The sequence below is a fragment of the Scyliorhinus torazame genome, chromosome 24 (genome assembly GCF_047496885.1).
Source record: "Scyliorhinus torazame isolate Kashiwa2021f chromosome 24, sScyTor2.1, whole genome shotgun sequence".
NCBI classification, from domain to species: domain Eukaryota; kingdom Metazoa; phylum Chordata; class Chondrichthyes; order Carcharhiniformes; family Scyliorhinidae; genus Scyliorhinus; species Scyliorhinus torazame.
Window position 1 is genome coordinate 4,375,347 of NC_092730.1, and position 26,816 is coordinate 4,402,162.

General features: G+C 45.0%; 1 protein-coding gene across 1 annotated transcript in view; it reads left to right on the forward strand.

Moving 5' to 3' along the window:
- Positions 1-26,816, forward strand: part of mark2b (MAP/microtubule affinity-regulating kinase 2b) — a 121,435-nt gene that overhangs the window by 81,345 nt on the left and 13,274 nt on the right. The window contains exon 10 of the mRNA XM_072489650.1: positions 9,177-9,203. Coding sequence (XP_072345751.1) covers positions 9,177-9,203 — 27 coding nt within the window. The remainder of the gene's footprint in view (positions 1-9,176; positions 9,204-26,816) is intronic.

Here is a 26,816-nt window from a genome sequence, read left to right on the forward strand (position 1 = left end):
GTCTTGTGGAGCCCGTGCATTGGATTGCAACTGTTTTTTGGATCAAAGGCGACACAGTGGTTAGCACTGCCGTTTCGCAGCTCCTTTAGTGCCCAAAAGGTGAGGTGAGGGTTAGTGGAACGAGAGGGGGAGTGGGTCTGGGCAGGGTGCTCTTTCGGATGGCGGGTGCAGACTCGCTGGGTCGAATGGCCTCCTCCTGCAGCAAGTGGATTCTCCGGACTCCAGCCCTCACCTGCCTCTACCTGCCTGCCACCTAGTGGCCGCTCGGGAAATGGCAGAGCTCCCGAGTCAGAGAGCTGGCGAATGAGATTGGTTTAGGGAGAAGCAGCCCAAAGCCAGCATTGGAGGGAAAGACATAAATCAGCCTGGGTTAATGTCTGTGACCCGTGGTAAGGTGAGGCACTGAATCTCAGCAGCAAGCAGGGGAAGCCATGCCCGGGACTGCTGCCCCCCCCCCCCAGGAGAGTCGGGGCGGCCCCTGATGGGCTAACGTTAGAGTTCAGTGTGTGCAGAGTTCCTCAGTGTGCTCCGTCCTGAGGCGAGAGGCTGGCCTGCTGTGCCTCCTCCGTGGCATTGGGAGGGTGTGACCCGCAGGGGATTGAGATTCAGCTGATCTGAGCTCTCAGCAAAGGGGGTGGCCCTGACCGTCTTCACACTCACCGTGCCGTTATCAGCAGAAACACGGCCGCACCATTGTCACCAAGCCGGATGCAGTTCTCCCGCTCTCACAGACCAGCCGGCTTGTGTGAACGTGGACAGGAGGCGTCCATTCAGCCCCTCGAACCTTCTGGATGATCCGGGCTGACCCAGGGACGAGCCCGATCGAAAACCACTCTCGCTCCAATTTCACGTTTCCAATTAACTTCCCCCAGCAACTTACTGTGTCGTGAGGGGGGGGGGGGATGTGTGTGTGGGGGAGGGGTGGATGTGTGTGGGGGAGGGGTGGATGTGTGTGGGGGAGGGGTGGATGTGTGTGGGGGAGGGGTGGATGTGTGTGGGGGAGGGGTGGATGTGTGTGGGGGAGGGGTGTGTGTGTGTGGGGGGTGGGGGAGGGGGGCGTTGGTGGATCAGGGGCAGTCCCTATCTTGGCTCCTTTCTCCTCCCATATTGAACTATATCCCCCATATTGAACTATATCCCCCATATTGAACTATATCCCCCATATTGAACTATATCCCCCATATTGAACTATATCCCCCGTATTGAACTATATCCCCCATATTGAACTATATCCCCCGTATTGAACAATATCCCCCATATTGAACTATATCCCCCATATTGAACTATATCCCCCATACTGAACTATATCCCCCATATTGAACTATATCCCCCATATTGAACTATATCCCCCATACTGAACTATATCCCCCATATTGAACTATATCCCCCATATTGAACTATATCCCCCATATTGAACTATATCCCCCATATTGAACTATATCCCCCATATTGAACTATATCCCCCGTATTGAACAATATCCCCCATATTGAACTATATCCCCCATACTGAACTATATCCCCCATATTGAACTATATCCCCCATATTGAACTATATCCCCCATATTGAACTATATCCCCCATATTGAACTATATCCCCCATATTGAACTATATCCCCCATATTGAACTATATCCCCCATATTGAACTATATCCCCCATACTGAACTATATCCCCCATATTGAACTATATCCCCCATACTGAACTATATCCCCCATATTGAACTATATCCCCCCATACTGAACTATATCCCCCATATTGAACTATCCCCCCATACTGAACTATATCCCCCATATTGAACTATATCCCCCATATTGAACTATATCCCCCATATTGAACTATATCCCCCCATATTGAACTATATCCCCCATATTGAACTATATCCCCCCATACTGAACTATATCCCCCATATTGAACTATCCCCCCATACTGAACTATATCCCCCATATTGAACTATCCCCCCATATTGAACTATATCCCCCATATTGAACTATATCCCCCATATTGAACTATATCCCCCCGTATTGAACTATATCCCCCATATTGAACTATATCCCCCATATTGAACTATATCCCCCATATTGAACTATATCCCCCATATTGAACTATATCCCCCATATTGAACTATATCCCCCATATTGAACTATATCCCCCCGTATTGAACTATATCCCCCATATTGAACTATATCCCCCATATTGAACTATATCCCCCATATTGAACTATATCCCCCATATTGAACTATATCCCCCATATTGAACTATATCCCCCCATATTGAACTATATCCCCCATATTGAACTATATCCCCCATATTGAACTATATCCCCCATATTGAACTATATCCCCCATATTGAACTATATCCCCCATATTGAACTATATCCCCCATATTGAACTATATCCCCCATATTGAACTATATCCCCCATATTGAACTATATCCCCCATATTGAACTATATCCCCCATATTGAACTATATCCCCCCATATTGAACTATATCCCCCATATTGAACTATCCCCCCATACTGAACTATATCCCCCATATTGAACTATATCCCCCATATTGAACTATATCCCCCATATTGAACTATATCCCCCATATTGAACTATATCCCCCCATATTGAACTATATCCCCCATATTGAACTATATCCCCCATATTGAACTATATCCCCCATATTGAACTATATCCCCCATATTGAACTATATCCCCCGTATTGAACTATATCCCCCATATTGAACTATATCCCCCATATTGAACTATATCCCCCATATTGAACTATATCCCCCATATTGAACTATATCCCCCATATTGAACTATATCCCCCCGTATTGAACTATATCCCCCATATTGAACTATATCCCCCCATATTGAACTATATCCCCCATATTGAACTATATTCCCCCGTATTGAACTATATCCCCCATATTGAACTATATCCCCCATATTGAACTATCCCCCCATACTGAACTATATCCCCCATATTGAACTATATCCCCCATATTGAACTATATCCCCCATATTGAACTATATCCCCCATATTGAACTATATTCCCCCGTATTGAACTATATCCCCCATATTGAACTATATCCCCCATATTGAACTATCCCCCCGTATTGAACTATATCCCCCATATTGAACTATATTCCCCCATATTGAACTATATCCCCCATATTGAACTATATCCCCCATATTGAACTATATCCCCCATATTGAACTATATTCCCCCGTATTGAACTATATCCCCCATATTGAACTATATCCCCCATATTGAACTATCCCCCCGTATTGAACTATATCCCCCCGTATTGAACTATATCCCCCATATTGAACTATATCCCCCATACTGAACTATATCCCCCATATTGAACTATCCCCCCATACTGAACTATATCCCCCATATTGAACTATATCCCCCATATTGAACTATATCCCCCATATTGAACTATATCCTCCATATTGAACTATATCCTCCATATTGAACTATATCCCCCATATTGAACTATATCCCCCATATTGAACTATATCCTCCATATTGAACTATATCCCCCCATATTGAACTATATCCCCCATATTGAACTATATCCCCCCATATTGAACTATATCCCCCCGTATTGATCTATATCCCCCATATTGAACTATATCCTCCATATTGAACTATATTCCCCCATATTGAACTATATCCCCCATATTGAACTATATCCCCCCATATTGAACTATATCCTCCATATTGAACTATATTCCCCCATATTGAACTATATCCCCCATACTGAACTATATCCCCCATATTGAACTATATCCTCCATATTGAACTATATCCCCCATATTGAACTATATCCCCCCGTATTGAACTATATCCCCCATATTGAACTATATCCCCCATATTGAACTATATCCCCCGTATTGAACTATATCCCCCATATTGAACTATATCCCCCCGTATTGAACTATATCCCCCATATTGAACTATATCCCCCCATATTGAACTATATCCCCCATATTGAACTATATCCCCCCGTATTGAACTATATCCCCCATATTGAACTATATCTCCCCATATTGAACTATATCCCCCATATTGAACTAAATCCCCCATACTGAACTATATCCCCCCATACTGAACTATATCCCCCCATATTGAACTATATCCCCCATATTGAACTATATCCCCCATATTGAACTATATCCCCCATATTGAACTATATCCCCCATATTGAACTATATCCCCCCATACTGAACTATATCCCCCATATTGAACTATATCCCCCATATTGAACTATATTCCCCCATATTGAACTATATCCCCCATATTGAACTATATCCCCCATATTGAACTATATCCCCCATATTGAACTATATTCCCCCGTATTGAACTATATCCCCCATATTGAACTATATCCCCCATATTGAACTATCCCCCCGTATTGAACTATATCCCCCCGTATTGAACTATATCCCCCATATTGAACTATATCCCCCATACTGAACTATATCCCCCATATTGAACTATCCCCCCATACTGAACTATATCCCCCATATTGAACTATATCCCCCATATTGAACTATATCCCCCATATTGAACTATATCCTCCATATTGAACTATATCCTCCATATTGAACTATATCCCCCATATTGAACTATATCCCCCATATTGAACTATATCCTCCATATTGAACTATATCCCCCCATATTGAACTATATCCCCCATATTGAACTATATCCCCCCATATTGAACTATATCCCCCCGTATTGAACTATATCCCCCATATTGAACTATATCCTCCATATTGAACTATATTCCCCCATATTGAACTATATCCCCCATATTGAACTATATCCCCCCATATTGAACTATATCCTCCATATTGAACTATATTCCCCCATATTGAACTATATCCCCCATACTGAACTATATCCCCCATATTGAACTATATCCTCCATATTGAACTATATCCCCCATATTGAACTATATCCCCCCGTATTGAACTATATCCCCCATATTGAACTATATCCCCCATATTGAACTATATCCCCCGTATTGAACTATATCCCCCATATTGAACTATATCCCCCCGTATTGAACTATATCCCCCATATTGAACTATATCCCCCCATATTGAACTATATCCCCCATATTGAACTATATCCCCCCGTATTGAACTATATCCCCCATATTGAACTATATCTCCCCATATTGAACTATATCCCCCATATTGAACTAAATCCCCCATACTGAACTATATCCCCCCATACTGAACTATATCCCCCCATATTGAACTATATCCCCCATATTGAACTATATCCCCCATATTGAACTATATCCCCCATATTGAACTATATCCCCCATATTGAACTATATCCCCCCATACTGAACTATATCCCCCATATTGAACTATATCCCCCATACTGAACTATATCCCCCATATTGAACTATATCCCACATATTGAACTATATCCCCCATATTGAACTATCCCCCCCCATATTGAACTATATCCCCACATATTGAACTATATCCCCCATTTTGAACTATATCCCCCCATATTGAACTATATCCCCCCATATTGAACTATATCCCCCATATTGAACTATATCCCCCATATTGAACTATATCCCCCATATTGAACTATATCCCCCCATACTGAACTATATCCCCCATATTGAACTATATCCCCCACACTGAACTATATCCCCCCATACTGAACTATATCCCCCCATATTGAACTATATCCCCCATATTGAACTATATCCCCCATATTGAACTATATCCCCCATATTGAACTATATCCCCCGTATTGAACTATATCCCCCATATTGAACTATATCCCCCATAGAACATAGAACATAGAACAATACAGCGCAGTACAGGCCCTTCGGCCCACGATGTTGCACCGAAACATAAGCCATCTAACCTACACTATGCCATTATCATCCATATGTTTATCCAATAAACTTTTAAATGCCCTCAATGTTGGCGAGTTCACTACTGTAGCAGGTAGGGCATTCCACATTGAACTATATCCCCCATATTGAACTATATCCCCCATATTGAACTATATCCCCCATATTGAACTATATTCCCCGTATTGAACTATATTCCCCCGTATTGAACTATATTCCCCCGTATTGAACTATATCCCCCATATTGAACTATATCCCCCATATTGAACTATATCCCCCCATATTGAACTATATCCCCCATATTGAACTATATCCCCCATATTGAACTATATCCCCCATATTGAACTATATCCCCCGTATTGAACTATATCCCCCCATATTGAACTATATCCCCCCATATTGAACTATATCCCCCATATTGAACTATATCCCCCGTATTGAACTATATCCCCCCATACTGAACTATATCCCCCATACTGAACTATATCCCCCATATTGAACTATATCCCCCATATTGAACTATATCCCCCCATATTGAACTATATCCCCCCATATTGAACTATATCCCCCATATTGAACTATATCCCCCATATTGAACTATATCCCCCATATTGAACTATATCCCCCGTATTGAACTATATCCCCCCATATTGAACTATATCCCCCCATATTGAACTATATCCCCCCATATTGAACTATATCCCCCGTATTGAACTATATCCCCCCATACTGAACTATATCCCCCATACTGAACTATATCCCCCATATTGAACTATATCCCCCCATATTGAACTATATCCCCCCATATTGAACTATATCCCCCATATTGAACTATATCCCCCATATTGAACTATATCCCCCATATTGAACTATATTCCCCATATTGAACTATATCCCCCCATATTGAACTATATCCCCCCATATTGAACTATATCCCCCATATTGAACTATATCCCCCGTATTGAACTATATCCCCCCATACTGAACTATATCCCCCATACTGAACTATATCCCCCATATTGAACTATATCCCCCATATTGAACTATATTCCCCCGTATTGAACAATATCCCCCCATATTGAACTATATCCCCCGTATTGAACTATATCCCCCATATTAAACTATATCCCCCCATATTGAACTATATCCCCCGTATTGAACTATATCCCCCATATTGAACTATATCCCCCATATTGAACTATATCCCCCATATTGAACTATATCCCCCATACTGAACTATATCCCCCATATTGAACTATATCCCCCATATTGAACTATATCCCCCATATTGAACTATATCCCCCGTATTGAACTATATTCCCCGTATTGAACTATATCCCCCATACTGAACTATATCCCCCATATTGAACTATATCCCCCATATTGAACTATATACCCCATATTGAACTATATCCCCCGTATTGAACTATATTCCCCGTATTGAACTATTTCCCTCCGTATTGAACTATTGCCTTTGACAACTTGCTCAAGAATCTCTCAATCTCTCCATCAATTCCATAATGAACTCCTCATTCTTTTGGGTGAAGACAGATGTGAAATATTCTTCAACATCCCACCAATGTCCTCTGGCTCCACCCACAGATTTCCCCTTGGTCCCTAATGGCCCTACTCTTTCCCTAGTTGTCCTCTTCCCATTGATATACTTCGAGAATATCTTGGGATTTTTCCTACGTTTACCAGCCGGAGCTTTCCCATCTTCCGTCATTGCTCTCCGAATTGCTTTCTGAAACTCCACCCTGCACTTTCTGTACCCCACTAATGCCTCTGCCGGTTTGCTCCCCCTGTTCTTGCTAAAAGCCTCTTTTCCTTCTCATTGTATTCTGAATATCTCTGGTCATCCATGGTTCTCTGGGCCAGTTACTCCTCCCTATTACTATAGAGGGAACATGTTAGGCCTGTACCCCCCCCCCCTCCCCCGCTCGTCCGTCGATTTCCCCACAGGTACATGTTCCCAGTCTACCCTGGCCAGATCCCGCAGCCTTTTATCAAAACCCATTGTCCCCAATCCAAAGCTTTTTATTTTGCAACTTGTCTATTTCTTTGTCCATAACAGACTGAAATTTTACCGTGTTGTGGATGTGACTGTATTAGTTAGGAGAGAGGGCGGGGGGAGATGGGAGGGGATGGGAGGATGTGGGACCACTAGTGAGCAGCAAGCTTTGCTTCCTGACCTGTGCGTTGGCTTGAGGAAGGTCAGTCCGGTGCAGTGGCCCCGGGCACAGGGGGCACTGTCGCGTTTGTGTGTTGGTGATGGTCGGGCCCAGCTTGCCCCCTCCGATCTCTTTACCCCTGGTGTGTGTATCACTGAGTCACCTCCCCCTCTGTGTGTTGTCCATGTGTTTTTCTGTTTGAGGCGGGGGGGGGGGGATTGACCGCACCCCCCCCCCCCCCCCCCCCCCCATTGAGACGTGCTGGTGGGCGTCGACCCTCCCTCTTGGCCCGTTGCGATGTTTCAATGTGTGACCTGGTGTTGAGAGTGCTGAAAGTCATACCCCCACCCCCTCCATCACCCCTGTCGCCCTGGAGTCAATGCGAGTTCATTGCTTCACCTTCTTTCAGCACCTATGATAAAGCTGCTGGCCGGGGGGGGGGACTGGCCGGGGCTGGGTGGGGGGGGGTAGATTCCGCAGAGTCGGCCTTCCCCCAGAGTGCCGATGAAGAAATCCCTCCCTCTGCTAGGTTTCTGACCACCCTTGCGGTCTGCGGGCACGTTGACCTGTAAGCAGCCAGCGGCCTGCCTGCCAGTTCCTCGCTCGCCGAGTGTGTTAACGAGCAGCTTTTTGCCTCGAGGGTAACTCTGGCTGCGAGCCTCGTGGCAGGAATATGGAGTAAGGGGCGGTCCACCCGTTCACAGAGTCGGGTCGGGAATCTCGGGGCCCAGGCACCTGCAGGCCGTAACGTCAGCCCTGTGTTGCTGGGACCCACCCCGGGGTGTGTGCCCTGGGCCCTCCTGGGCGGGGGGGGGGGTTGGTTCTGTGGGCAGGCGGCTGGTGTCCCCGCCTCAGCACAATAGCTGCATCAGTGGATGTAGGGCGCTAACATCGGCAGTGCTGGGTACTGAGAGGGTGTAGAGATCAGGGGGGCTGCTGCAGTGCCACCCACCGCCAAATAGCCCCTGGCGAGGCAGGGGAGAGTGAAATATCTGCTGTTTCTGTGGTGTTGTGGGGAAACCGCAACTCGAGGTTTGCGGCTGGGTGAACGATGGTGTTGTCGGTTTGTGTGACTCACTTGCCCCTCACACCTTCTCTCCTTTCTGTTTTTAGAAATCTGTCTTTCAGATTTGCGAGAAGGTAGGAACACGCACCCATTGTATGTCTCCTGCCTGGTTATGTTACTAACGCCTCTGACTATCCGGGTCCTATTACATCTCCTGTCTCGTCACCCAGCTCTCTCTCTCTCTCTCTCTCTCTTCGCTGTGTTTGGTGTTTTGAGGGTTAAAGTGCTCTGCGTGGTGACGCATGCTGCTCGTGTGGGGCCACGGCTGATGGGTGTCTGGGGATTGTGGGCATATGAGCACTTGTTCACGGCTGCAAGTCTTTCCTATCTGGGGGGTAGGGGAGGGGGGTGGGGATAGGTTAGTGAGAGATTAACTCTCTAGTGGGTCTTCCCTTTCCCATGTCTTCCCCCCCAACCCACCCCCACCTCGTCGGCCTCCAGTGGACAGGCCATCGATATCCATGGGGGGGGGGGGGGAGGGGGGAGAATGTTCGCCTGGACCAGGAGGGTTACCCAGGGCCTCTGGAGGTCTGTACTTCAAGGGAGGGGGAAGCATCACATCTTGGGAGGGGTGGTGTGGTCCACTTGCTCCTGGGAGGAATCTGCTGAAGTGTCTGAATAAATGGCGGAGACTGATACAAAGAAAATTACAGCCCAGGAACAGGCCCTTCGGCCCTCCCAGCCTGCGCCGATCCAGATCCTTTATCTAAACCTGTCGCCTATTTTCCAAGGATCTACTTCCCTCTGTTCCCCGCCCGTTCATATATCTGTCTAGATGCATCTTAAATGACGCTGTCGTGCCCGCCTCTACCACCTCCACTGGCAAAGCGTTCCAGGCACCCACCACCCTCTGCGTAAAAAACTTTCCACGCACATCTCCCTTAAACTTTCCCCCTCTCACCTTGAAATCGTGACCCCTTTGTAATTGACACCCCCACTCTTGGAACAAGCTTGTTGCTATCCACCCTGTCCATACCTCTCATAATCTTGTAGACCTCAATCAGGCCCCCCCTCAACCTCCGTCTTTCCAACGAAAACAATCCTAATCTACTCAACCTTTCTTCAAAGCTAGCACCCTCCATACCAGGCAACATCCTGGTGAACCTCCTCTGCACCCTCTCTAAAGCATCCACATCGTTCTGGTAATATGGCGACCAGAACTGCACGCAGTATTCCAAATGTGGCCTAACCAAAGTCCTATACAACTGTTACATGACCTGCCGACTCTTGTACTCAATACCCCGTCCGATGAAGGCAAGCATGCTGTATGCCTTCTTGACCACTCTATCGACCTGCGTTGCCACCTTCAGGGTACAATGGACCTGAACTCCCAGATCTATCTGTACATCAATTTTCCCCAGGACTCTTCCATTGACCGTATAGTCCGCTCTTGAATTAGATCTTCCAAAATGCATCACCTCGCATTTGCCTGGATTGAACTCCATCTGCCATTTCTCTGCCCAACTCTCCAATCTATCTATATTTTGCTGTATTCTCTGACAGTCCTCCTCGCTATCTGCAACTCCACCAATCTTAGTGTCATCTGCAAACTTGTTAATCAGACCACCTATACCTTCGTCCAGATCATTTATGTATATCACAAACAACAATGATCCGAGCACGGATTTGAACCCCCCCCCGGGGATTTGGGGAGCGGGCGGGGGGGGGGGTGGGCGTCTCTTTCTAACTGGCCAGGGGCAGGCTAAGCCCATGCACCTCTTTTATTTTTTCAAGCCGTGGAGTCTTGGAAATTTAACCCTTCAAGACAACCCTGTGTTGTTCCTGCCCCGCCCGATCGCCTCTCCTTAAGAAGCCCTGAGCTCCGGAACGCCGCGGACGCTGTCACGGACACCCGCCGCTCCGTGTCCGCCATATTTCACTGCCCAGTGTTGCTGCGTTGTTGCAATGTGATTATCCCCATGTCTGCTGCACCCACCGCAGTCAGCTCTCGCACCAGCACACTGAGCGCGGCACTGACGACGGGTCAGACTGGGGCCTCTCCACAGGCTCTGCGCTGTTTACTGTGGCAAACCCCTCCACAATCACCCCCCCCCCCAGCCAGGACACACCCGAGTGATTCTCCCCCCCCCCAGCCAGGACACACCCGAGTGATTCTCCCCCCCCCCCCCCCCCCCCCCCAGCCAGGACACACCCGAGTGATTTCCCCCCCCCCCCAGCCAGGACACACCCGAGTGATTTTCTCCCCCCCCCCCCCCCCCCCAGCCAGGACACACCCGAGTGATTCTCTCCCCCCCCCCCCCCTCAGCCAGGACACACCCGAGTGATTCCCCCCCCCCCCCCAGCCAGGACACACCCGAGTGATTCTCTCCCCCCCCCCCCCCCCCCCCCCAGCCAGGACACACCCGAGTGATTCCCCCCCCCCAGCCAGGACACACCCGAGTGATTTTCTCCCCCCCCCCCCCCCCCCCCAGCCAGGACACACCCGAGTGATTCCCCCCCCCCAGCCAGGACACACCCGAGTGATTCCCCCCCCCCCCCCCAGCCAGGACACACCCGAGTGATTCCCCCCCCCAGCCAGGACACACCTGAGTGATTCTCCCCCCCCCCCCCCAGCCAGGACACACCCGAGTGATTCCCCCCCCCCCCCCAGCCAGGACACACCTGAGTGATTTCCCCCCCCCCCCCCCCCCCCCCCCCCCCAGCCAGGACACACCCGAGTGATTTCCCCCCCCCCACCCAGCCAGGACACACCTGAGTGATTCTCCCCCCCCCCAGCCAGGACACACCCGAGTGATTTCCCCCCCCCCCAGCCAGGACACACCCGAGTGATTTTCCCCCCCCCCCCCCCAGCCAGGACACACCCGAGTGATTCCCCCCCCCCCCCAGCCAGGACACACCTGAGTGATTTCCCCCCCCCCCCCAGCCAGGACACACCCGAGTGATTCCCCCCCCCCCCCCCCCAGCCAGGACACACCCGAGTGATTTCCCCCCCCCCCCCCCCCAGCCAGGACACACCCGAGTGATTTCCCCCCCCCCCCCCCCCAGCCAGGACACACCCGAGTGATTTCTCCCCCCCCCCCCAGCCAGGACACACCCGAGTGATTTCCCCCCCCCCCCCCCCCAGCCAGGACACACCCGAGTGATTTCCCCCCCCCCCCCCAGCCAGGACACACCTGAGTGATTCTCCCCCCCCAGCCAGGACACACCTGAGTGATTCCGCCCCCCCCCCCCCCCCCCCCAGCCAGGACACACCCGAGTGATCTCCCCCCCCCAGCCAGGACACACCCGAGTGATTTCCCCCCCCCCCCCCCCAGCCAGGACACACCTGAGTGATTGGGTTGAGAGATGTGGGGACACTGCATACTCACCTGTGATGGGATAGCGACCTGTGCGGAGGCCGGGCTGGGCTGGGGTGCTGTAGATATCCACCCTGGTGAGAGGGATGGGGACTCTTTCTCACACTGCATGTTTGGTCTAACCAGGAATGGTACTAACCTGCTTGTTGCTGCTCTGTATTGAGTTTCACTGTGTATGTTGTATGTAATGGACACTTTGATGTTCTGGAATTCCATTGTCAGAAAGGTGACGAAGTTCCCACTGTATCTGGGATAAGTTTATGCTGCCTGATTTCACTTGTACTCGGTCTAATTTTCCCAGGTCTGCTGTAACTCGGCAACAGCCAATGGGCAGCAATCCATAGAATCCCCACAGTGTAGCGGGAGGCCATTCGGCCGGCGGAGTCTGCAACAGCCCCCTGAAGCCCCCCCCCCCCCCCCCAAATCCGTGTAACCCCGATCGCGGCCAATCCACCTAACCTGTACATCCTTAGATTGTAGGAGGAAACCCACGCAGACACGGGGATTACGTGCAGACTCCGCCACAGACAGTGACCCAAGCCGGGAATCGAACCTGGGACCCTGGAGCTGTGAAGCAACAGTGTTAACTGGGTCCCTGGCACTGTGAGACAGCAGTGTTAACCCGGGTCCCTGGCACTGTGAGACAGCAGTGTTAACCCGGGTCCCTGGCACTGTGAGACAGCAGTGTTAACCCGGGTCCCTGGCACTGTGAGACAGCAGTGTTAACCCGGTTCCCTGGCACTGTGAGATAGCAGTGTTAAACCCGGGTCCCTGGCTCTGTGAGACAGCAGTCTTAACCCGGGTCCCTGGCACTGTGAGACAGCAGTGTTAACCCGGGTCCCTGGCTCTGAGAGGCAGCAGTGTTAACCCGGGTCCCTGGCACAGTGAGACAGCAGTGTTAACCCGGGTCCCTGGCACTGTGAGACTGCAGTGTTAACCCCGGGTCCCTGGCATGGACAATAGCGCTATCCATGATGCCACCGCAGGAATGTAATCATTGGGGTTCAATACAAGGGAAGGGAGAAAAATGGAGATGGCTGCAGCATTGCCACAAAGGTAGCCCCAAATCAATCGAAATCTTGCCCTAAAATCAATCCATCTCAATCAATACTTCCCTGAAATCAATCCAACTCAATCAATACTCCCCCTGAAATCAATCATCTCGATCAATAACTCCCCTGAAATCGATCCATCTCGATCAATAACTCCCCTGAAATCAATCCATCTCGATCAATAACTCCCCTGAAATCAGTCCATATTTGATCAATTACTCCACTGAAATCGATGTCAATCTGATCAATAACTCCCCCTGATATCGATGCTAATTTGACCAATAACTCCCGCTGAAATCGACCCCAATCTGATCAATAACGCCCCTGAAATCGATCCCAATCTGATCAATAACTCCCCCTGAAATCGATGTCAATCTGATCAATAACTCCCCCTGAAATCGATGTCAATCTGATCAATAACTCCCCCTGAAATCGATGTCAATCTGATCAATAACTCCCCTGATATCAATGTCAATCTGATCAATAACTCCCCCTGAAATCGATGTCAATCTGATCAATAACTCCCCCTGAAATCGATGTCAATCTGATCAATAACTTCCCCTGAAATCGATCCCAATCTGATCAATAACTCCCCCTGAAATCAATCCCAATTTGATCAATAACTCCCCCTGAAATCGATGTCAATCTGATCAATAACTCCCCCTGAAATCTATCCCAATCTGATCAATAACTCCCCCTGAAATCGATCCCAATCTGATCAATAACTCCCCTTGAAATCGATCCCAATTTGATCAATAACTCCCCCTGAAATCGATCCCAATCTGATCAATAACTCCCCCTGAAATCAATCCCAATTTGATCAATAACTCCCCCTGAAATCAATCCCAATTTGATCAATAACTCCCCCTGATATCAATCACAATTTGATCAATAACTACCCCTGAAATCGATGTCAATCTGATCAATAACTCCCCCTGAAATCGATGTCAATCTGATCAATTACTCCCCCTGAAATCGATGTCAATCTGATCAATAACTCCCCTGATATCAATCCCAATTTGATCAATAACTTCCCCTGAAATCAATCCCAATTTGATCAATAACTCCCCCTGGTATCAATCCCAATTTGATCAATAACTCCCCCTGAAATCGATCCCAATTTGATCAATAACTCCCCCTGAAATCAATCCCAATTTGATCAATAACTCCCCCTGATATCAATCCCAATTTGATCAATAACTCCCCCTGATATCAATCCCAATTTGATCAATAACTCCCCCTGAAATCGATGTCAATCTGATCAATAACTCCCCTGATATCAAATCCAATCTGATCAATAACTCCCCTGATATCAATCCCAATTTGATCAATAACTCCCCCTGAAATCGATGCCAATTTGATCAATAACTCCCCCTGAAATCGATGCCAATCTGATCAATAACTCCCCCTGATATCAATCCCAATTTGATTAATAACTCCCCCTGATATCGATCCCAATTTGATCAATAACTCCCCCTGAAATCGATGTCAATCTGATCAATAACTCCCCTGATATCAATCCCAATCTGATCAATAACTCCCCCTGAAATCAATCCCAATTTGACCAATAACTCCCCTGATATCAATCCCAATTTGATCAATAACTCCCCCTGAAATCGATATCAATCTGATCAATAACTCCCCTGATATCAATCCCAATCTGATCAATAACCCCCACTGAAATCGATGCCAATTTGATCAATAACTCCCCCTGAAATCAATCCCAATTTGATCAATAACTCCCCCTGAAATCGATGCCAATCTGACCAATAACTCCCCCTGAAATCGATCCCAATTTGACCAATAACTCCCCCTGATATCAATCCCAATTTGATCAATAACTCCCCCTGAAATCGATGTCAATCTGATCAATAACTCCCCCTGAAATCAATGTCAATCTGATCAATAACTCCCCCTGATATCAATCCCAATTTGATCAATAACTCCCCCTGAAATCGATGTCAATCTGATCAATAACTCCCCCTGAAATCGATGTCAATCTGATCAATAACTCCCCCTGAAATCGATCCCAATTTGACCAATAACTCCCCTGATATCAATCCCAATTTGATCAATAACTCCCCCTGAAATCGATGCCAATTTGATCAATAACTTCCCCTGATATCAATCCCAATCTGATCAATAACTCCCCCTGAAATCGATGTCAATCTGATCAATAACTCCCCCTGAAATCGATGTCAATCTGATCAATAACTCCCCTGATATCAATCCCAATCTGATCAATAACTCCCCCTGAAATCGATGTCAATCTGATCAATAACTCCCCCTGAAATCAATCCCAATCTGATCAATAACTCCCCCTGATATCAATCCCAATCTGATCAATAACTCCCCCTGAAATCGATGTCAATCTGATCAATAACTCCCCCTGAAATCGATGTCAATCTGATCAATAACTCCCCCTGAAATCGATGCCAATCTGATCAATAACTCCCCCTGAAATCGATGTCAATCTGATCAATAACTCCCCCTGAAATCGATGTCAATCTGATCAATAACTCCCCCTGAAATCGATGTCAATCTGATGAATAACTCCCCCTGAAATCGATGTCAATCTGATCAATAACTCCCCCTGAAATCGATGTCAATCTGATCAATAACTCCCCCTGAAATCGATGTCAATCTGATCAATAACTCCCCTGATATCAATCCCAATCTGATCAATAACTCCCCCTGAAATCGATGTCAATCTGATCAATAACTCCCCCTGAAATCGATGTCAATCTGATCAATAACTCCTCCTGAAATCAATGTCAATCTGATCAATAACTCCCCCTGAAATCGATGTCAATCTGATCAATAACTCCCCTGATATCAATCCCAATCTGATCAATAACTCCCCCTGAAATCGATGTCAATCTGATCAATAACTCCCCCTGAAATCAATCCCAATCTGATCAATAACTCCCCCTGATATCAATCCCAATCTGATCAATAACTCCCCCTGAAATCGATGTCAATCTGATCAATAACTCCCCCTGAAATCGATGTCAATCTGATCAATAACTCCCCTGATATCGATCCCAATCTGATCAATAACTCCCCCTGAAATCGATGTCAATCTGATCAATAACTCCCCTGATATCGATCCCAATTTGATCAATAACTCCCCCTGAAATCGATGTCAATCTGATCAATAACTCCCCCTGAAATCGATGTCAATCTGATCAATAACTCCCCTGATATCAATCCCAATCTGATCAATAACTTCCCCTGAAATCGATGTCAATCTGATCAATAGCTCCCCCTGAAATCGATGTCAATCTGATCAATAACTTCCCCTGAAATCGATCCCAATCTGATCAATAACTCCGCCTGAAATCGATGTCAATCTGATCAATAACTCCCCAGATATCAATCCCAATCTGATCAATAACTCCCCTGATATCGATCCCAATCTGATCAATAACTCCCCCTGAAATCGATCCCAATCTGATCAATAACTCCCCTGAAATCGATGTCAATCTGATCAATAACTCCCCCTGAAATCGATGTCAATCTGATCAATAACTCCCCCTGAAATCGATGTCAATCTGATCAATAACTCCCCCTGAAATCGATCCCAATCTGATCAATAACTCCCCCTGAAATCAATGTCAATCTGATCAATAACTCCCCCTGAAATCGATGCCAATTTGATCAATAACTCCCCCTGAAATCAATCCCAATCTGATCAATAACTCCCCCTGATATCAATCCCAATCTGATCAATAACTCCCCCTGATATCGATGTCAATCTGATCAATAACTCCCCCTGAAATCGATGTCAATCTGATCAATAACTCCCCCTGAAATCAATGTCAATCTGATCAATAACTCCCCTGATATCAATCCCAATCTGATCAATAACTCCCCCTGAATCGATGTCAATCTGATCAATAACTCCCCCTGAAATCAATGTCAATCTGATCAATAACTCCCCTGATATCAATCCCAATCTGATCAATAACTCCCCTGAAATCGATGTCAATCTGATCAATAACTCCCCCTGAAATCGATGTCAATCTGATCAATAACTCCCCCTGAAATCGATGTCAATCTGATCAATAACTCCCCCTGATATCAATCCCAATCTGATCAATAACTCCCCCTGATATCGATGTCAATCTGATCAATAACTCCCCCTGAAATCGATGTCAATCTGATCAATAACTCCCCCTGAAATCAATGTCAATCTGATCAATAACTCCCCTGATATCAATCCCAATCTGATCAATAACTCCCCCTGAAATCGATGTCAATCTGATCAATAACTCCCCCTGAAATCGATGTCAATCTGATCAATAACTCCCCTGATATCAATCCCAACCTGATCAATAACTCCCCCTGATATCGATGTCAATCTGATCAATAACTCCCCTGATATCAATCCCAATCTGATCAATAACTCCCCCTGAAATCGATGTCAATCTGATCAATAACTCCCCCTGAAATCGATGTCAATCTGATCAATAACTCCCCCTGAAATCGATGTCAATCTGATCAATAACTCCCCTGATATCAATCCCAATCTGATCAATAACTCCCCCTGAAATCGATGTCAATCTGATCAATAACTCCCCCTGAAATCAATCCCAATCTGATCAATAACTCCCCCTGATATCAATCCCAATCTGATCAATAAACTCCCCCTGAAATCGATGTCAATCTGATCAATAACTCCCCTGAAATCGATGTCAATCTGATAAATAACTCCCCTGATATCGATCCCAATCTGATCAATAACTCCCCCTGAAATCGATGTCAATCTGATCAATAACTCCCCTGATATCGATTCCAATTTGATCAATAACTCCCCCTGAAATCGATGTCAATCTGATCAATAACTCCCCTGAAATCGATGTCAATCTGATCAATAACTCCCCTGATATCAATCCCAATCTGATCAATAACTCCCCCTGATATCAATCCCAATCTAATCAATAACTCCCCCTGAAATCGATGTCAATCTGATCAATAACTCCCCCTGAAATCGATGTCAATCTGATCAATAACTCCCCTGATATCAATCCCAATCTGATCAATAACTCCCCCTGATATCAATCCCAATCTGATCAATAACTCCCCCTGAAATCGATGTCAATCTGATCAATAACTCCCCCTGAAATCGATGTCAATCTGATCAATAACTCCCCCTGAAATCGATGTCAATCTGATCAATAACTCCCCTGATATCAATCCCAATCTGATCAATAACTCCCCCTGAAATCGATGTCAATCTGATCAAAACTCCCCCTGAAATCAATCCCAATCTGATCAATAACTCCCCCTGATATCAATCCCAATCTGATCAATAACTCCCCCTGAAATCAATGTCAATCTGATCAATAACTCCCCCTGAAATCAATCCCAATCTGATCAATAACTCCCTCTGAAATCGATGTCAATCTGATCAATAACTCCCCCTGAAATCGATGTCAATCTGATCAATAACTCCCCCTGATATCAATCCCAATCTGATCAATAACTCCCCCTGAAATCGATGTCAACCTGATCAATAACTCCCCCTGAAATCGATGTCAATCTGATCAATAACTCCCCCTGAAATCGATGTCAATCTGATCAATAACTCCCCCTGAAATCGATGTCAATCTGATCAATAACTCCCCCTGAAATCGATGTCAATCTGATCAATAACTCCCCCTGAAATCGATGTCAATCTGATCAATAACTCCCCCTGAAATCAATCCCAATCTGATCAATAACTCCCCCTGAAATCGATGTCAATCTTATCAATAACTCCCCCTGAAATCGATGTCAATCTGATCAATAACTCCCCCTGAAATCAATGTCAATCTGATCAATATCTCCCCCTGAAATCGATGCCAATCTGATCAATAGCTCCCCCTGAAATCGATGTCAATCTGATCAATAACTCCCCCTGAAATCGATGTCAATCTGATCAATAACTCCCCCTGAAATCGATGTCAATCTGATCAATAACTCCCCCTGAAATCGATGTCAATCTGATCAATAACTCCCCCTGAAATCGATGTCAATCTGATCAATAACTCCTCCTGAAATCGATGTCAATCTGATCAATAACTCCCCTGATATCAATCCCAATCTGATCAATAACTCCCCCTGAAATCGATGTCAATCTGATCAATAACTCCCCCTGAAATCGATGCCAATCTGATCAATAACTCCCCCTGAAATCGATGTCAATCTGATCAATAACTCCTCCTGAAATCGATGTCAATCTGATCAATAACTCCCCTGATATCAATCCCAATCTGATCAATATCTCCCCCTGAAATCAATCCCAATCTGATCAATAACTCCCCCTGAAATCGATGTCAATCTGATCAATAACTCCCCCTGAAATCGATGTCTATCTGATCAATAACTCCCCTGATATCAATCCCAATCTGATCAATAACTCCCCCTGATATCAATCCCAATCTGATCAATAACTCCCCCTGAAATCGATGTCAATCTGATCAATAACTCCCCCTGAAATCGATGTCAATCTGATCAATAACTCCCCTGATATCAATCCCAATCTGATCAATAACTCCCCCTGAAATCGATGTCAATCTGATCAATAACTCCCCCTGAAATCGATGTCAATCTGATCAATAACTCCCCCTGAAATCGATGTCAATCTGATCAATAACTCCTCCTGAAATCGATGTCAATCTGATCAATAACTCCCCTGATATCAATCCCAATCTGATCAATAACTCCCCCTGAAATCGATGTCAATCTGATCAATAACTCCCCCTGAAATCGATGCCAATCTGATCAATAACTCCCCCTGAAATCGATGTCAATCTGATCAATAACTCCTCCTGAAATCGATGTCAATCTGATCAATAACTCCCCTGATATCAATCCCAATCTGATCAATATCTCCCCCTGAAATCAATCCCAATCTGATCAATAACTCCCCCTGAAATCGATGTCAATCTGATCAATAACTCCCCCTGAAATCGATGTCTATCTGATCAATAACTCCCCTGATATCAATCCCAATCTGATCAATAACTCCCCCTGATATCAATCCCAATCTGATCAATAACTCCCCCTGAAATCGATGTCAATCTGATCAATAACTCCCCCTGAAATCGATGTCAATCTGATCAATAACTCCCCCTGAAATCAATGTCAATCTGATCAATAACTCCCCTGATATCAATCCCAATCTGATCAATAACTCCCCCTGAAATCGATGTCAATCTGATGAATAACTCCCCCTGAAATCGATGTCAATCTGATCAATAACTCCCCCTGAAATCGATGTCAATCTGATCAATAACTCCCCCTGAAATCGATGTCAATCTGATCAATAACTCCCCTGATATCAATCCCAATCTGATCAATAACTCCCCCTGAAATCGATGTCAATCTGATCAATAACTCCCCCTGAAATCAATCCCAATCTGATCAATAACTCCCCCTGATATCAATCCCAATCTGATCAATAACTCCCCCTGAAATCGATGTCAATCTGATCAATAACTCCCCCTGAAATCGATGTCAATCTGATCAATAACTCCCCCTGAAATCGATGCCAATCTGATCAATAACTCCCCCTGAAATCGATGTCAATCTGATCAATAACTCCCCCTGAAATCGATGTCAATCTGATGAATAACTCCCCCTGAAATCGATGTCAATCTGATCAATAACTCCCCCTGAAATCGATGTCAATCTGATCAATAACTCCCCCTGAAATCGATGTCAATCTGATCAATAACTCCCCTGATATCAATCCCAATCTGATCAATAACTCCCCCTGAAATCGATGTCAATCTGATCAATAACTCCCCCTGAAATCGATGTCAATCTGATCAATAACTCCTCCTGAAATCAATGTCAATCTGATCAATAACTCCCCCTGAAATCGATGTCAATCTGATCAATAACTCCCCTGATATCAATCCCAATCTGATCAATAACTCCCCCTGAAATCGATGTCAATCTGATCAATAACTCCCCCTGAAATCAATCCCAATCTGATCAATAACTCCCCCTGATATCAATCCCAATCTGATCAATAACTCCCCCTGAAATCGATGTCAATCTGATCAATAACTCCCCCTGAAATCGATGTCAATCTGATCAATAACTCCCCTGATATCGATCCCAATCTGATCAATAACTCCCCCTGAAATCGATGTCAATCTGATCAATAACTCCCCTGATATCGATCCCAATTTGATCAATAACTCCCCCTGAAATCGATGTCAATCTGATCAATAACTCCCCCTGAAATCGATGTCAATCTGATCAATAACTCCCCTGATATCAATCCCAATCTGATCAATAACTTCCCCTGAAATCGATGTCAATCTGATCAATAGCTCCCCCTGAAATCGATGTCAATCTGATCAATAACTTCCCCTGAAATCGATCCCAATCTGATCAATAACTCCGCCTGAAATCGATGTCAATCTGATCAATAACTCCCCAGATATCAATCCCAATCTGATCAATAACTCCCCTGATATCGATCCCAATCTGATCAATAACTCCCCCTGAAATCGATCCCAATCTGATCAATAACTCCCCCTGAAATCGATGTCAATCTGATCAATAACTCCCCCTGAAATCGATGTCAATCTGATCAATAACTCCCCCTGAAATCGATGTCAATCTGATCAATAACTCCCCCTGAAATCGATCCCAATCTGATCAATAACTCCCCCTGAAATCAATGTCAATCTGATCAATAACTCCCCCTGAAATCGATGCCAATTTGATCAATAACTCCCCCTGAAATCAATCCCAATCTGATCAATAACTCCCCCTGATATCAATCCCAATCTGATCAATAACTCCCCCTGATATCGATGTCAATCTGATCAATAACTCCCCCTGAAATCGATGTCAATCTGATCAATAACTCCCCCTGAAATCAATGTCAATCTGATCAATAACTCCCCTGATATCAATCCCAATCTGATCAATAACTCCCCCTGAAATCGATGTCAATCTGATCAATAACTCCCCCTGAAATCAATGTCAATCTGATCAATAACTCCCCTGATATCAATCCCAATCTGATCAATAACTCCCCCTGAAATCGATGTCAATCTGATCAATAACTCCCCCTGAAATCGATGTCAATCTGATCAATAACTCCCCCTGAAATCGATGTCAATCTGATCAATAACTCCCCCTGATATCAATCCCAATCTGATCAATAACTCCCCCTGATATCGATGTCAATCTGATCAATAACTCCCCCTGAAATCGATGTCAATCTGATCAATAACTCCCCCTGAAATCAATGTCAATCTGATCAATAACTCCCCTGATATCAATCCCAATCTGATCAATAACTCCCCCTGAAATCGATGTCAATCTGATCAATAACTCCCCCTGAAATCGATGTCAATCTGATCAATAACTCCCCTGATATCAATCCCAATCTGATCAATAACTCCCCCTGATATCGATGTCAATCTGATCAATAACTCCCCTGATATCAATCCCAATCTGATCAATAACTCCCCCTGAAATCGATGTCAATCTGATCAATAACTCCCCCTGAAATCGATGTCAATCTGATCAATAACTCCCCCTGAAATCGATGTCAATCTGATCAATAACTCCCCTGATATCAATCCCAATCTGATCAATAACTCCCCCTGAAATCGATGTCAATCTGATCAATAACTCCCCCTGAAATCAATCCCAATCTGATCAATAACTCCCCCTGATATCAATCCCAATCTGATCAATAACTCCCCCTGAAATCGATGTCAATCTGATCAATAACTCCCCCTGAAATCGATGTCAATCTGATCAATAACTCCCCTGATATCGATCCCAATCTGATCAATAACTCCCCCTGAAATCGATGTCAATCTGATCAATAACTCCCCTGATATCGATTCCAATTTGATCAATAACTCCCCCTGAAATCGATGTCAATCTGATCAATAACTCCCCCTGAAATCGATGTCAATCTGATCAATAACTCCCCTGATATCAATCCCAATCTGATCAATAACTCCCCCTGATATCAATCCCAATCTAATCAATAACTCCCCCTGAAATCGATGTCAATCTGATCAATAACTCCCCCTGAAATCGATGTCAATCTGATCAATAACTCCCCTGATATCAATCCCAATCTGATCAATAACTCCCCCTGATATCAATCCCAATCTGATCAATAACTCCCCCTGAAATCGATGTCAATCTGATCAATAACTCCCCCTGAAATCGATGTCAATCTGATCAATAACTCCCCCTGAAATCGATGTCAATCTGATCAATAACTCCCCTGATATCAATCCCAATCTGATCAATAACTCCCCCTGAAATCGATGTCAATCTGATCAAAACTCCCCCTGAAATCAATCCCAATCTGATCAATAACTCCCCCTGATATCAATCCCAATCTGATCAATAACTCCCCCTGAAATCAATGTCAATCTGATCAATAACTCCCCCTGAAATCAATCCCAATCTGATCAATAACTCCCTCTGAAATCGATGTCAATCTGATCAATAACTCCCCCTGAAATCGATGTCAATCTGATCAATAACTCCCCCTGATATCAATCCCAATCTGATCAATAACTCCCCCTGAAATCGATGTCAACCTGATCAATAACTCCCCCTGAAATCGATGTCAATCTGATCAATAACTCCCCCTGAAATCGATGTCAATCTGATCAATAACTCCCCCTGAAATCGATGTCAATCTGATCAATAACTCCCCCTGAAATCGATGTCAATCTGATCAATAACTCCCCCTGAAATCGATGTCAATCTGATCAATAACTCCCCCTGAAATCAATCCCAATCTGATCAATAACTCCCCCTGAAATCGATGTCAATCTTATCAATAACTCCCCCTGATATCAATCCCAATCTGATCAATAACTCCCCCTGAAATCGATGTCAATCTGATCAATAACTCCCCTGATATCAATCCCAATCTGATCAATAACTCCCCCTGATATCAATCCCAATCTAATCAATAACTCCCCCTGAAATCGATGTCAATCTGATCAATAACTCCCCCTGAAATCGATGTCAATCTGATCAATAACTCCCCCTGATATCAATCCCAATCTAATCAATAACTCCCCTGAAATCGATGTCAATCTGATCAATAACTCCCCCTGAAATCGATGTCAATCTGATCAATAACTCCCCTGATATCAATCCCAATCTGATCAATAACTCCCCCTGATATCAATCCCAATCTGATCAATAACTCCCCCTGAAATCGATGTCAATCTGATCAATAACTCCCCTGATATCAATCCCAATCTGATCAATAACTCCCCCTGATATCAATCCCAATCTGATCAATAACTCCCCCTGAAATCGATGTCAATCTGATCAATAACTCCCCCTGAAATCGATGTCAATCTGATCAATAACACCCCCTGAAATCGATGCCAATCTGATCAATAACTCCCCTGAAATCGATCCCAATTTGATCAATAACTCCCCCTGAAATCGATGTCAATCTGATCAATAACTCCCCTGATATCAATGTCAATCTGATCAATAACTCCCCCTGAAATCGATCCCAATCTGATCAATAACTCCCCCTGAAATCGATGTCAATCTGATCAATAACTCCCCTGATATCGATGTCAATCTGATCAAAACTCCCCCTGAAATCAATCCCAATCTGATCAATAACTCCCCCTGATATCAATCCCAATCTGATCAATAACTCCCCCTGAAATCGATGTCAATCTGATCAAAACTCCCCCTGAAATCAATCCCAATCTGATCAATAACTCCCCCTGATATCAATCCCAATCTGATCAATAACTCCCCCTGATATCAATCCCAATCTGATCAATAACTCCCCTGAAATCGATGTCAATCTGATCAATAACTCCCCCTGAAATCGATGTCAATCTTATCAATAACTCCCCCTGAAATCGATGTCAATCTGATCAATAACTCCCCCTGAAATCAATGTCAATCTGATCAATATCTCCCCCTGAAATCGATGCCAATCTGATCAATAGCTCCCCCTGAAATCGATGTCAATCTGATCAATAACTCCCCCTGAAATCGATGTCAATCTGATCAATAACTCCCCCTGAAATCGATGTCAATCTGATCAATAACTCCTCCTGAAATCGATGTCAATCTGATCAATAACTCCCCTGATATCAATCCCAATCTGATCAATAACTCCCCCTGAAATCGATGTCAACCTGATCAATAACTCCCCCTGAAATCGATGTCAATCTGATCAATAACTCCCCTGATATCAATCCCAATCTGATCAATAACTCCCCCTGAAATCGATGTCAATCTGATCAATAACTCCCCCTGAAATCGATGTCTATCTGATCAATAACTCCCCTGATATCAATCCCAATCTGATCAATAACTCCCCCTGATATCAATCCCAATCTGATCAATAACTCCCCCTGAAATCGATGTCAATCTGATCAATAACTCCCCTGATATCAATCCCAATCTGATCAATAACTCCCCCTGAAATCGATGTCATCTGATCAATAACTCCCCCTGAAATCGATGTCAATCTGATCAATAACTCCCCCTGAAATCGATGTCAATCTGATCAATAACTCCCCTGATATCAATCCCAATCTGATCAATAACTCCCCCTGAAATCGATGTCAATCTGATCAAATAACTCCCCCTGAAATCAATGTCAATCTGATCAATAACTCCCCTGATATCAATCCCAATCTGATCAATAACTCCCCCTGAAATCGATGTCAATCTGATCAATAACTCCCCCTGAAATCGATGTCAATCTGATCAATAACTCCCCCTGAAATCAATGTCAATCTGATCAATAACTCCCCCTGAAATCGATGTCAATCTGATCAATAACTCCCCCTGAAATCGATGTCAATCTGATCAATAACTCCTCCTGAAATCAATGTCAATCTGATCAATAACTCCCCCTGAAATCGATGTCAATCTGATCAATAACTCCCCTGATATCAATCCCAATCTGATCAATAACTCCCCCTGAAATCGATGTCAATCTGATCAATAACTCCCCTGATATCAATCCCAATCTGATCAATAACTCCCCCTGAAATCGATGTCAATCTGATCAATAACTACCCCTGAAATCGATGTCAATCTGATCAATAACTCCCCTGATATCAATCCCAATCTGATCAATAACTCCCCCTGAAATCGATGTCAATCTGATCAATAACTCCCCCTGAAATCGATGTCAATTTGATCAATAACTTCCCCTGATATCAATCCCAATTTGATCAATAACTCCCCTGAAACCGATGCCAATCTGATCAATAACTCCCCCTCAAATCGATGTCAATCTGATCAATAACTCCCCCTGAAATCGATGTCAATC